A 14,575-nucleotide genomic window follows, 5' to 3' on the forward strand; every position below is an offset into this window, starting at 1 on the left:
TAAGGAACTGACACGTGTTCCAACGGTCAGATTTCAAACACACGCGGCAACTTGACTTGGGCTACAAGTAAAGTTGACTCATCCAGCTCTGGATAAGATTCGCTCTCATTGTCTTCGCTCGAAGACATAGGATTTGGTTGAGCATCACTTCCGTCACTCTGACTTTGTTCACTTGGACCCCACTTAACAGTACGGTGGTTCCTATGACTCAACAAAGAAGAAAAGGAGACAACGGAACAACTAAGTCTTCGCGCTCCATAGTCTTCACGCGATGTCTTCTCATGTCATAGTCTTCAATGTGAATATCTTCACATACCACCATTATCTTCAATGTCTTCATACATTTTTAGGGGTCATCTATGGTAGGTAAACCGAATGAATGAGGGACTACTACCTGTGTTATCCTGCATTTCTCACAAACACATTAGTCCCTCGACCAGGTTTGTCGTCAATGCTCCAAAACCAACTAGGGGTGGCACTAGATGCACTTACAATCTCCCCCATTTTAGTGATTGATGACAAACTGGTTGAAGTTTTCAACGGGGATAAAAGTATGTGAAATTGTAAAGGATAAAGGTATTGTCTTCATAAGTAGAAAAAGGCTCCCCCTGAAGATGTGCATATAAGTAATTTGCTTTTGGAATGCAAATGCACATGGCAGGTTGTATTTGTGGAGATCCTCTTCAACTTATGAAGACAATTCATCATGCATGATTTGATATAACGAAGATAATGACATGCATAATGAAAAATGGACGTCTGCAATATGACTAAGTGTGGGATTTATCATCGCACATGCGGAATTTATCATCGCATCGCAGAATAGCAGAAAACGTAGCAGACGGCCAACAAGTTTAAGTGTTACAACTCAAAGAACCAAATGTATCAAAAGCGAGAGTTGTAAACACTAGGCAAAATATAAAGCAACCGCCCATATGGACCCGCTTGAAGACTATCAACTCATATGCTTCTCCCCCTTTTGTCAGTAAGGACCAAAAAGGCTTGAAGACATAGAGTCTCTACTCGTTCCCAAAAGGAGTAGGTGAAGCTGCAGGGTCGGCGTCGGGGTTTGGCGGTGCAGAAGAACTTGGTGCAGTGTCGATACGCACCGAAGTAGGAGGTGGTGAGGTAGCATCATCTTGGTCATCTATGACTCTGGCATTCACCATTGCAGCTGATGAGGAATAATCAGAGTCTTCAAGAGAGGGAGTTCGACACAACACAGCATTCCTTGGAGGAGTGGAGTCAAACTTGAATCTTTCAGTGAAGCCATCGTCTTGAAGATCTGCTTCAGCACTCAGCAATGTCAAACTCTTCCATGACCTCCGACAGGTTTCATGTGTGACAAAGGTATTCTTGGTGGCAAGGTTGCGAATGCGATTGACATCCACCAAGAGGCTTTGCATCTATCGCTTCAGCCAGTAGTGATGCTTATCCTGTTTCTGATGCAGGGCAACGAGAAGCTCTCGGTCATTGAGAACACGAGATCGCTTCCGGGGCCTTTGAGGAATAGTGCTTTCAGTGGCTTCAGTTTGAGCACGGTGAGGTAAGCATGTATTGCCAGCCAAAGGATAAACACGAGTGACTACCTGGACTCCTTCAATGGGCTGGGTGAAGCTTTGGTGATCAGCATTGTGAAGATAAATGGGCTTCTTGGCAGGCTCTAGGTATATGGCTTCAACTGACATATGAACCTTTGGCAAAAAGATCAGATGGTTGTGAGCAGAAGGCTGATAGTTGACAGCTGAATGAAGCTTGATAAGGCGCATAACCCATGGAGCGTAGAACTTCAGTCCAAAGAGATCAGAGCCTGATGCAGCCAATTGCCTTATAAAAAAGTCTTGAGCATTGAAGCTGATGCCATTGAAGATATAAAAGATCAATGTCTTCATTGCTCCTTCAAGCTTCGATGCAGAAGAATGTCCTTTGACAGGCCATAGAGTTCGCCTGATGATATGATAGATAGTGCGGGGCAGATACTCTAGGTCTTCAACAAAGAACTCTCTTGGGTATTCAGTGTCGCATGGCAGAGGCTTCATCATGCTCAGCATTTGGCTCATGTTGGGCTCTGGCTTCTGAAAGATGCTCTCCAATGCATTGCGGTGAAGCTGACAACCAGGTTCATATAGTTCACCTGGAGTGGGCAGACCAGTGAGCTCAATAATGTCAAGAGCTTTAGCTTTATGGTGTACGTTGTCTGTCATCCACTCAAGGACCCATGTCTTTGGATCCCTGTTGTAGCTGCGAATGTGGAGGGTGGCATAGAATTGCAGTAGAAGCTCTTCATTCCAATGCTCCTTATCAGTCACAAAGTTCAGCAATCCAGCATCACGGAAGCAGTCAAGGGCTTCTTCTAGGCAGGGCAGTCCAGCAATGGCTTCACAATCAAGACGCATATGAGGGAAGATGCGCCCTTGATCATAGAGAACACACGAGTAGTAGTTGCACTGTTGATAGCTCCAGAACCGATCAGATGAAATCCTTGGCTTGGAATAGGGGTTCTTGGCACTATAAAAGAAAGTGTTGTGCACAATGAAGCCATTTGCATTGAAGGACCCTGGTGAAGTGGCAGTACCTGGAAACCTGAGCAGTCTTGGCTTAGGCTTCTGGACCTGAGGCCTGTGCTCGACGTGATAATCAAATTACGGACCAGCAGCAGGTGGAGGAATCAGAATGGGCCATCTGACAGTGACCAGCTGACCATAATTGTATGCTTGCTCGATAGTGTGTGGCCTAGGAGGCGGTACAGGAGCAGTGGCATTGGCATTAACGTCAGGCTGCAGATTAGTTTCAGGTGCAGCATTGGCTTTAGGTGCAACTACTTCTGGCACCACATCAACTTCAGGCACCATAGTAGCTTCAGCCATGACAATGTCATTGGCTTCAGTTGAGTTGTTTGTGGCCGCCTCAGTATTGTTAACCTCCACTTGAGTAGTTGGAGGGTCGGACACGTTCTCCTCGAGAACAACTTCAGGGTTGGACGAGAGTGTAGCAACACGTTCTTCTTCCAATCTTGGTTCTTCTTGGTCATCGGCTGATGCAGCCGGAATATCTTCAGCCGCTTTGGCTTCAGACTCGGGATGTTTTCAGTAGGAGAGGCTTCAGGAAATACATGGGGTGATACTGATTGGCGCTCTTCTCCTTCTGGAACACTCGACAGAGTGACGTGTGGCCTTGGTCCTTTACGAAGCCTGCGAAACGCTGGCGACGCTTGTGGAGATGGAGTTGGTTGGGCCACAAAGTCTTCATCTTCAAGTACCGGAGTGGTGACTTGAGTTGGGGGAGTAGCTAGTGTGTCTTCTTCACGGGGGGATTCTTGAGGGTGATCAGCCCATGAGTCATCCTGAGCAATTGGCGTCAAAGGACGACCAATGCTGATGAGTTCGTTGTTCGTGAGAACAGGCGATGATACCACATTGTGCTCGATCTGAGGAAGGACTTCATCATCTTCTAGATTGTCATGGTGACCAATGTCTTCAGCTGCGGTGGGGTCAACAGCTGGAATGTCTTCAGCTTCAGGAGCCTCTGGGGAAGTAGGCTCATGGATTATCATACGACGTTCTTGTTGTGCAGATGCAGGACGAGCAACAGAAATTAGCTCGACGACAAGGGGCTCTGTGGGAGCAGCCCGGTCTTTCTTCTTGGTTTTATGCTTCTTGGTGGGTGGAGCGTCGTCAGTCGTGTTCTTGGTCTTGCAGTTTCTGGCTTTGGCTTCAGCTGCCCTTGTTTTCTGGAGCTCTGAAGCCACTGTGGGGACCTTAGGCTTCACGCCTACCATACTGGCGAGGAAGACAATGCGAGGTTCTTCCCGCCTGGATGGTTCAGCTTGGTCCACAGTGGGCTTCTTCTGCTTGGCAGCCATCTTGGGGTCGATGCCAAGATGCCCAAGTGCCTTGCGCTTCTCAGCTTCATTGTAAGCTTGAACACAATTTGCAACAGAAGCTTCATTCGCTCTCGAGAACCTTTGGCTTCTTCACGTTTCTTGTGAAATGCTTCCTTGAGCTCATGCATCATAGTTTTGATGTTTTGGACGTCTGTCACGCTGAGTTTGGCCACATGCTTCTTGAATTGAGCCTTTTCATAATCATCGTGTACTTCAGCTAAACAATTCTCTGAGCTAGAGCCAGCTCAGGAGCAATGGCTCCATGAAAGGAGACGCTGAGGCCAACTGGGAGTTGCAGATCATCAAAGCTGAGATTGGGGGTGTCAAACCATTCATCAATGAAATTGTTTAACACTTCCACATCAAAGAGAGGCAAATCATTGAAGATTTCCGCCTCTTGCTTGCTCTTTATCAGCAGCTCAAGAGCATCATCAGTAAGATCGTCGTCACTCGACAGATCAATGGCGTCGTTCTCATTTCTTAGAATAGCAGCAGGGGTCAGTGCTTGACCAGTGGTGTGCATGGGCTTCTTCTTCTTCTCAGACTTGGAGATGCGTGAGAGATCTTCAGACTGCACACTTGGTGCAGGAGGAGCAGTGGCCAGAGGCTTCGCTCGTGAAGCTCTTGGTGCAGTGGAAGGCTTCGAAGCCTTGGGTTTCTTCAGCTTCTTTGGCTTTGGTGGTGCAGGCGCTTCGTCAGAATCTGCGTCATCTGCGGAGTGATCCACGACAGCCCCTTGAACCATAATGTGAGTGATGAGACTTTCTAGGTTGTAGAAGGGCCCAACAAGATTGGGTTCAGCTTCGCGTGTGCCATCAGCACGAGGAGCAGAGGGACCTGGGTTGAAGTCTAATCCCCGCGACTTCTTGTTTTCTTTGGCTGAGTTCTTGGCGAACTGGAAGTTGTGCTTGAACAGATTGTCCTCATGACACCAGAGCAACGAAGATGGGTCAACATCAGCAGGCTGCGGTCCATGGACCATGCAAGGGTAGAGCCTTGTTCAATGGCTTCAGCTCTGGACCTGGGTGCAAGATTTCTGTACAAGATGTCTCCCCAGGGTCGCTTGATGGCATTCTTTTCAGCATATTCCTGGGTCACGAACCTGTACTTGTACCATTGTTCTGCCCAATATCTTCGAATCCATTGGATTCGCGTTTTGCGCTGATTGTAGTCCTCTTCTGGATCTGTCTTGTATAGCTCATAGAGGTCTGGTGGGAAATCCTTCGATATGAAGTTCAGACTGACTGGCTTCAACACCGTCAAAGGCTTCCGTCTGCTGGTCAGACAGGAACTGGCTTCGGGAGAGTTGATATGATGCTGTAAGAATTCTGCAAATGAATTCAGACTATGAGAACCAAGGGATTCTCCCACGGACATGTACCTGTGATAGCATTAGAGATGTGAGGGAAGGGGAAGAGGTCATATGCATTCTCAGAAGATTTTGAAAATAAATCAGTTTAGAAGACATTGACCTCATAGCGCGAAGACATTCACTTATATGTTGAGAGTTGGTTCCAGATTTGTGAATCCAAGAATAAGTACAAGTGAGGAATCTAACTACGTGTGAAGCATAAGTGAATATACTTGGCATCATATGAGATGTAGAACATGATAGATCCAAATTTGTGGAGGCAGAAACCACTTTTGGTAGAAAGGATGAATCTTTCGGATCAAAAAGATGGTAAAAAAGAGAGTTTTAATTTACCACACGATGAACTGCTTTGACGGAGTAGAAGATGAGGCCGAGCAGTTCGATCTTCCGTGCCCTAACTTGGCGACGGAGGACACCTACGGCGGCGGCGGAGATGATGATGTCCGCGGCCGGCGTGAAGACGGCGTCAGAGAGGTTGCGGCAGCTAAGCGCTTCGTCAGCGGCGTCGTCGAGAGCTAGCGGTGGCGCTAGGGTTTGTCGAGGTGGAGAGGTGGAAGAAAGATTTTGACCGCGATTGGATGTGCATTTATAGGGAAAGGGACGGCACAACGCAATTACGCAGGTGCCCCTGGCGGTTCACGTCTGAGGGACACGTGGCGAACATGCAACACATTGGGAGTTGTTCCATGTTCCCATGCACGCCTGGACTGTCGGGTGGTCGTTCCGGCTTCTCCGGGTTTCAGGCAATAAGAATTGAGCAATAAAATAGATTTAATGTTTGTCTCTGTATCTTCTGCTGACAAGGATGCAGAGAAGACATTTGACAGCTTCAACAGAATGCATATGATTTGGATAGATAGAGTTTGAGATAGGAAGCATAGAGAGGTTAGGGTCCGATCACATTCACTTAGTTCAAAAGATTTAAACGAGAAGACATCGCTATAAGTGAATGCTGTAGAGGACAGAACACTAATATATGTATATATCAGAATAAGACCAAATCAACATTGTGAAGATAAACATGAAGTCATGTTAGTATTGAAGACAAATCAAATGCGAAGACATAGCAAATGTAACGCCATGAGAAAAACACTTCAAAATGAAGAATTTGGTGGTGGTGTTACCCACCGTATAGGAAGTATTAGACCCAGACACGGCACACAATTATCGTGGCGCTCTGAAGTCGAATTCCGCATTAATGTATTCACACTCAGAGTGTAAGTCTTCATTGATTGAAGACATACATTACTTCGTGTGTTGCACATCTAAGTCATCAACATGCAAAAGTGTTAGGATGTGTGCCTGATCACAAGACATTTGAGGATTCCAAGATATTTAGCTCACACCACAACTTACAAAACCTTTTCTCATCCAAGGGCTTTGTGAAGATATCTGCCAATTGCTCTTCAGTGTTGACGTGTATGATATCAATATCTTCCTTCATGACATGATCTCTGAGAAAGTGATGACGAATTTCAATGTGCTTTGTCTTCGAGTGCTGAACTGGGTTGTTGGCAATCTTGATGGCGCTTTCGTTGTCGCAGTAGAGTGGTACTTGTTTCAGATGGATGCCATAGTCCTTGAGTGTTTGCTTCCTGCGCGCAGCAAGATCCAGCAGCAATGTATTCAGATTCAGCAGTGGAGAGTGATACACAGTTCTGCTTCTTTGAAGACTACTGAGCCCTTTGGATACCATAATCCTAGTGTTGGGGTGTAAGCCAAATATCGAAGAATTCGCTTCACAACTAAGTGATGCGATTCCTTTGGTGCCGCTTAGAATCGAGCACACATGCAAACACTAAGCATGATATCTAGCCTAGATGCACATAAGTAAAGTAAAGAACCAATCATGGAGCGGTATACCTTTTGATCGAACTCTTTACCATTGGCGTCAAGACCCAGATGACTCTTGGTTGGCATTGGCGTCGTATAACCTTTGCAGTCTTGCATTCCAAACTTCTTCAGGCAATCTTTAAGATATTTCTCTTGAGATATGAAGATGCCATTGCTTTGCTAACGAATTTGAAGACCAAGGAAGAACTTCAGCTCACCCATCATGGACATCTAATATTTCTCTTGCATCATGTGTCCAAACTCATCACTGTATTTCTGGTTGGTGCAGCCGAAGATAATGTCATCCACATATATTTGGCACACAAACAGTTCACCATCATATATCTTCGTGAAGAGTGTGGGATCCAGGGAACCAGGTTTGAAGCCTTTGCTCTTCAGGAAGTCTTTGAGTGTGTCATACCAAGCGCGAGGGGCTTGTTTGAGGCCATACAGTGCCTTGTTTAGCTTGTACAGCATATCAGGATGTTTTGGATCTTCAAAGCCAGGAGGTTGTGCAACATACACTTCTTCAATCTTTCCATTGAGAAATGCACTCTTCACATCCATTTGATAGAGCAGGATGTTGTGATGATTTGCATAGGCTAGTAGTATGCGAATAGATTCAAGCCTAGCCACAGGAGCAAATGTTTCATCGAAGTCGATCCCTTCAACTTGAGTGTATCCTTGAGCAACGAGACGAGCCTTGTTTCTGACAACTTGACCATGCTCATCTTGCTTGTTGCGATATATCCATTTTGTGCCTATTAGGTTGTGCTTGCGAGGGTCAGGACGCTTGACAAGTTCCCAGACATTGTTCAGCTTGAACTGTTGAAGCTCTTCTTGCATAGCTTGAATCCATTCAGGTTCCATGAAGGCTTCAGCAACTTTCTTGGGTTCAGATATTGAGACAAATGCAAAGTGCCCACAGAAATTTGCTAGTTGTGTTGCTCTTGAACGAGTGAGTGGACCAGGCGCATTGATGCTATTAATTATCTTCTCAATCTGTACTTCATTTGCAACATGAGGATGAACCGGACGAAGATTTTGCTCTTGCTGATCATTGTCATCGTTAGGAGGATTGTCTTCGGGCTGAGCATTGTCTTCAGGTTGATTAGGTGAAGAAATGATAAGTTCCTCTTCAGGCTGTGCTTCACATGGTATGATTTCTCCAGTTCCCATGAGCTTGATGGATTAACTAGGTGGAACTTCATCTAGCACATTTGGCAGGTGCTCTCTTTGCGAGCCGTTAGTCTTATCGAACCGCACATCCACAGTTTCAACCACTTTATAGTGAAAGAGGTTGAAGACTCTGTAGGAGTGCGAATCCTTTCCGTAACCAAGCATAAAACCTTCATGTGCTTTCGGTGCAAATTTTGAAGTGTGATGTAGATCCTTGATCCAGCACCTAGCACCAAATACTCTGAAGTAACTGACATTTGGCTTCTTGCCAGTGAGGAGTTCATAGCATGTTTTCTTCAGAAGCTTGTGAAGATAAACACGGTTGATGACATGGCATGCAGTATCAATAGCTTCAGGCCAGAACTTTCTTGGAGTCTTGTATTCATCGAGCATCGTCCGAGCCATCTCAATGAGTGTTCTGTTCTTGCGCTCCACGATGCCATTCTGCTGAGGTGTGTACGGAGCAGAGAACTCATGAGTGCAATGTATCCAAGTAAAGGTTGAGGCTGGTGTTCTTGAACTCAGTACCGTTGTCACTTCTGATATGCTTGATCTTGACGCCATAGTTGTTCATGGCACGGTTGGCGAAGCGTCTGAAGACATCCTGCACTTCAGTCTTGTAGAGAATTATGTGCACCCACGTATATCTTGAATTATCATCAACAATGATGAAGCCATAGAGACAAGCAATAGTAGTGAGAGTAGAGTAGTGAGTAGGGCCAAATAAGTCCATGTGTAGCATCTCGAAGGGTTGAGATGTCGTCATGATTGTCTTCGAGGGATGCTTGGCCCTTGTCATCTTTCCAGCTTCGCAGGCACCGCACAAGTGATCCTTCTTGAACTTGACGCCCTCGATGCCTATGACATGCTTCTTCTTTGAGAGAGTCTGCAAGTTCCTCATGCCAACATGCCCTAGCCTTCGATGCCAGAGCCAGCACTCTGAAGCTTTTGCTAGAAGACATACGGCAAGCTGTGGTCCTGCTGAGAAATCTACCATGTATAGATCATCTTTCCGGTACCCTTCAAAGACTAGAGACTTTTCAGTTTCCATTAGTACAAGGCAACGATACTTTCCAAATATCACAATCATGTTCAAGTCACAAAGCATTGAGACAGCCATTAAGTTGAAACCAAGGGATTCAACAAGCATCACTTTATCCATGTGCTGATCCTTTGAGATTGCAACTCTACCTAGACCCAATACCTTGCTTTTACCAGTGTCAGCAAATGTGATGTGACTCTTGTCAGATGGACGTAAGGTTGAGTCCATGAGAAGACTTCGATCACCAGTCATATGATTAGTGCATCCGCTGTCCATAATCCATTCTGAAGCATGAGGTGTTATACCCTACAGTACAGTTAGGGGGGATAGGATTCACCAAGAGTATTGTGAAGCATAAACATTTGACGCACAAGAGGATTATCAAAGCTCAGATCAAGATTAGGACTAATAGGATGATTGACAAGCGACTCAGGAACAAAATACATAGTGAGACCATTTGGGCATTTGATCTTGCGCCCTACAAGATGTTTTAGGTCCCCAGCAACAGCATCAGACGCCTTTGATTTTCGGCTGGAGACCTTTCCCTGCAAAAGAAAGTTAATTCTTCTTAACCACCCACATCTTCAGGGGTGGCTTAGAAGCAATGAGTCTAAGTGCAGCATCTGAGAACTTCGGCTTTGAAGCCCTAGCAAATAGCCTTGCAGGAGGTGAATAGTACTAATATGAATAAGCAGAAAAGTTCTTAGTTTTATGAACATAGCGGTTTGAAGAAACACGCTCATATTCATAAGTCTGAGTATGATTTCCCTGCAAAACATTGGCGTTAGGGTGACTCAGGTGAGTCCTCTGTCTGTATGAAGCCTTTGGACCATATGAAGCCTTTGGTATGGGATCTGTCTTCTTCCCAGGCGGTGTCATGATGACATTCACAGGAAGATTCTCAAGACAACTTTTGGGAACCTAGATCTTCTTCATAGGTGGCCCATTCCTGCAGTTAGTACCAATATACCTGGCAAACACTTCACCATTCTGATTCTTAAACAGTTTATAGTTTGCATCAAAGGATTCATCAATAATAATAGGGTTAGCACGAGTGAAGCCAGATAAGGTGGATGGATCCACTGAAGGTCCCTTTGTAGAAACCCATGTGGTTTTGGGGTACTGCTCAAGCTTCCAGTAGGAGCCATCAACATTCATTTTCCTCTCGAACCCAACACCCTCTTTCCTAGGGTTTCGGTTCAGAATCTGCTTTTTGAGGACATCGCACAGTGTCTGATGCCCTTTGAGACTTTTGTACATCCCTGTTTCAAGCAATGTCTTCAACCTAGCATTTTCATCAGCAATAGTAGTGGTATCCTCAGCAGAGGGGTTAGTTACCACATCAGCAGTTGAAGATATTGCAACAGTAGCAGCAGTAGAACATTCAGCAACAGAAGTAGCGTTATCACACTCAAGGCATTTTAGACATGGTGGTTCAAATCCTTCCTGAGCGGGACTGATCTGTTGAGCGCGAAGTGACTCATTCTCTTTTTGAAGATCTTCATGAGCCGCTCTCAATTTCTCAAGCTCTTGCTTCCTTTGAAGATAATCATAGGAAAGCTTTTCATGAGTGGTGAGAGCGCTTCATGACGACTTTCAAGTTCCTGGTACTTAATATGAAAAAAAATTATGTCTTCAATTAAGGACTGAGAACGGGTCATTTCCGCGTCCAACAGGTCATCGCTTTTGTCTAACAGTTTTTGAGTATGTTCCATAGCTTTCTGTTGTTCAGTTGCAATTTTAGCAAGTGTTTTGTAGTTGGGTTTGGATTCACAATCAGAGTCATCTTCACTTGATGTTTGAAAGTAAGCATCACGTGATTTTACCTTGGCACCACGTGCCATGAAGCAGTAGGTGGGAGCAGAGTCGTCCTTGTCATTAGCATCAGCGTTGGTGACGGGGCCATTGTCTTCAGTGTTGAAGATGGACTTGGCAACGTAGGCTGTAGCTAGAGCCAGACTTGCAACGCCAGGGTCGGACTCCTCCTCAGACTCCACCTCCGCCTCCTCAGAAGCAGACTCCTCCTCTGAATCCATCTCCTTGCCAACAAAAGCACGAGCCTTGCCAGATGAGATCTTCTTATGAGATGAAGACTTGGATGAGGAGTTGGAAGAAGACTTTGAGGATTTCTTCTTCTTCTTCTTGTCATCAGAATCATATTCCTTGCTCTTCTTCTTCTTCTTGTTCTCATTGTCCCACTGTGGACACTCAGAGATGTAGTGTCCAGGTTTCTTGCACTTGTGACATGTTCTATTTTTGTAGTCATGAGTGGAAGCTTCATCATTTCTTGAGCTGGATCGTGAAGACTTTCTGAAGCCCTTCTTCTTAGTGAACTTCTGGAACTTCTTCACAAGCATAGCGAGCTCCTTTCCAATGTCTTCGGGATCACCAGAACTGCAGTCAGATTCTTCTTCAGATGAGGAAACAGCTTTTGCCTTCAAAGCACGAGTTCGGCCATAGTTGGGACCATAGGTATCTCTTTTCTCAGATAGCTGGAACTCATGTGTGCTAAGCCTCTCAAGTATGTCAGACGGATCGAGTGTCTTGAAGTCAGGGCGTTCTTGTATCATCAGGGCAAGGGTGTCGAACGAGCTGTCAAGTGATCTCAGCAGTGTCTTGACGATTTCATGCTTGGTGATCTCTCTGGCGCCGAGAGCACGAAGCTCATTTGTGATGTCAGTGAGGCGATCAAACGTGAGCTGGACATTCTCATTGTCGTTTCTCTTCAAGCGGTTGAAGAGGTTGCGAAGAACACTGATCGTTTGATCTCTCTGGGTTGAGACGCCTTCGTTGACCTTGGAGAGCCAGTCCCAGACTAGCTTCGACGTTTCCAGAGCACTCACACGGCCATACTGTCCTTTGGTCAGATGACCACAGATGATTCTTGGCAGTAGAATCCAGTTGAATGAACTTCTTGACATCAGCAGGGGTGACACCTTCACCAGTCTTGGGGACACCATTCTTGACGACATATCAGAGGTCAACATCAATGGCTTCAAGATGCATGCGCATCTTATTTTTCCAGTAGGGATATTCAGTTCCATCAAAGACGGGGCAAGCAGCGGAGACTTTGATTATCCCTGCAGTCGACATAGCTAAAACTCCAGATGGTTAAACCGAATCACACAGAACAAGGGAGTACCTTGCTCTGATACCAATTGAAAGTGCTAGTTATCGACTAGAGGGGGGATGAATAGGCGATTTTTATGAAAGTCTTCCAAACATGAGAGTTTCGAAGACAAACAATAGAAATGAACCTATTGATATGCAGCGGAAGGTAGACTACACTAAGCAAGCCATAGTCAAGTATTAAATGAAGTGAAAGCACGAAGACTAATAGCAGCTAGATAATAAAGATCAGGATGGAATATAGTATGAAGCCAAACAACGAGAGTAGTCACACAGTGAAGTCAAACAGGTAGTGCAAGCAGGCAATGACTTCACGAAGACAAACTGTAAGTAAAGAGAGGGAGAGGATAGAACCAGTCACTTGATGAGGACAAGGATTTGTTGGACCAGTTCCAGTTGTTGTGACAACTGTACGTCTGGTTAGGGAGGCTGAGATTTAGCTCAGAAGACCACGTCTTCACCTTATTCCCCTTGAGCTAAGGACACCCAGTCCTTGCCCAATCACTCTGGTAAGTCTTCAAGGTAGACTTCCAAACCTTCACGTACTTCGTTCACCGGCGATCCACAATGACTCTTGGATGCTCAGAACGCGACGCCTAATTAACCGGCTGGAGGATTCACAGTCCTCAAGTGTAACACGTCTTCAGGTCACGCGGACAGAAAGACTTCAGTGATGCCTAACACTCTTTGGCTCTGGGTGTTTGGGCTTTGTCCTCGCAAGGATTTCTCTCTCTCAGAAGCTTCGGCGGTGGGTTGCTCTCAAACGACAAAAGCCGTGTACTAACTCTGAGCAGCCACCAATTTATGGTGGAGGGGTGGGCTATTTATAGCCACTAGGCAACCCGACCTGATTTGTCCGAAATGACCCTGGGTCACTAAGGAACTGACACGTGTTCCAACGGTCAGATTTCAAACACACGCGGCAACTTGACTTGGGCTACAAGTAAAGCTAACTCATCCAGCTCTGGATAAGATTCGCTCGAAGACATAGGATTTGGTTGAGCATCACTTCCGTCACTCTGACTTTGTTCACTGGGACCCCACTTAACAGTACGGTGGTTCCTATAACTCAACAAAGAAGAAAAGGAGACAACAGAACAACTAAGTCTTTGCGCTTCATAGTCTTCACGCGATGTCTTCTCATGTCATAGTCTTCAATGTGAATATCTTCACATACCACCATTATCTTCAATGTCTTCATACACTTTTAGGGGTCATCTCCGGTAGGTAAACCGAATCAATGAGGGACTACTACCTGTGTTATCCTACAATTCTCACAAACACATTAGTCCCTCAACCAGGTTTGTCATCAATATTCCAAAACCAACTAGGGGTGGCACTAGATGCACTTACTGTACCTTGTTCTGGAGGGGTGGCGACCCTCGACCCGCGACCCCGTTCCTCGACCCGATCAACCCAAATTTCTGGCAACCATGGATTGGCCGGCAGGAGAGGCGGTTCGTCGAAGGCATCGTCGATGTACTCAATGATGATTAGGGACTCGCGGATGGCCCGGCCACTGTGGACCAGAACGGGCACCTTCTGGTTCTGGTGGATGGGGTTGTGCTTCAGCAGCAGCTCGCTGTTGCTCTGGAGATCTTCCAGGACCAGCTCGTAGGGCACCCCTTTGAGTTGTAGGGCGGCAGCGGCGCGGTGGACGAATGGGCTCCATAATGTGCGGATGAGCTTAACCGGTTCAGCCATCTTTGCTTTGCTTGCTTGTAGATTCTGGCTTATCTTTTTTTCGTTTGCTTGCTTGTTGATATCTTGCCAACCTAAACGAACTAAGACGCCCGTACTTAGTGGATTCAGAATTCAGAATTCATCTCCAAGAAAGGTTGAATTCTTTTCTTGTTTCTTTGTTAAGCTATCTTTTCATCTTAGTTATAAAACTCACTTGATAATCATTTGTTATTTTTCACTAGAAACGGAGAACATTATCTTAATTAACTAAAAAGTATATACATGAGCAGCAAGAAAGAAAGCGTGAGGTGGATATGTTTGGTATTTTTAATTCCAAGAGAATCATCGTGCATCCTCCTCGATAAAAAAATGGTCGATTGGCCTGTTTTCGCTGCCATGACAGTGTTTTAATAGTGTATACCACCGGTGTAACGCACGGGCAATTACCTAGTTG

The 14,575-nt window shown here is 45.6% G+C and overlaps 2 protein-coding genes across 2 annotated transcripts in view; both read right to left on the bottom strand.

Moving 5' to 3' along the window:
* The window catches only part of LOC109734479 (7-deoxyloganetin glucosyltransferase), a 54,346-nt gene that overhangs the window by 20,419 nt on the left and 19,352 nt on the right, over nt 1–14,575 (bottom strand). The gene's annotated exons all lie outside the window — the stretch shown is intronic.
* On the bottom strand, nt 1,020–14,142 carry LOC141026628 (probable glutathione S-transferase). Its single transcript, XM_073503465.1, has 2 exons — nt 13,797–14,142; nt 1,020–1,174 (listed from the first exon to the last, which is right to left on the bottom strand). Exons 1-2 carry the CDS (start codon nt 14,140–14,142, stop codon nt 1,020–1,022), a joined length of 501 nt encoding a protein of 166 aa, XP_073359566.1.

This window comes from Aegilops tauschii, chromosome 7, assembly GCF_002575655.3.
Source record: "Aegilops tauschii subsp. strangulata cultivar AL8/78 chromosome 7, Aet v6.0, whole genome shotgun sequence".
NCBI lineage: Eukaryota > Viridiplantae > Streptophyta > Magnoliopsida > Poales > Poaceae > Aegilops > Aegilops tauschii.

Coding starts and splice junctions, on each gene's coding strand:
- LOC141026628 (XM_073503465.1), bottom strand. CDS start 14,142: ATGGCTGAACCGGTTAAGCTCATCCGCACATTATGGAGCCCATTCGTC. Junction 1,175..13,796: donor CGCCACCCCTCCAGAACAAG/GTACAGTAAGTG, acceptor ATTCCTCATCAG/CTGCAATGGTGAATGCCAGA.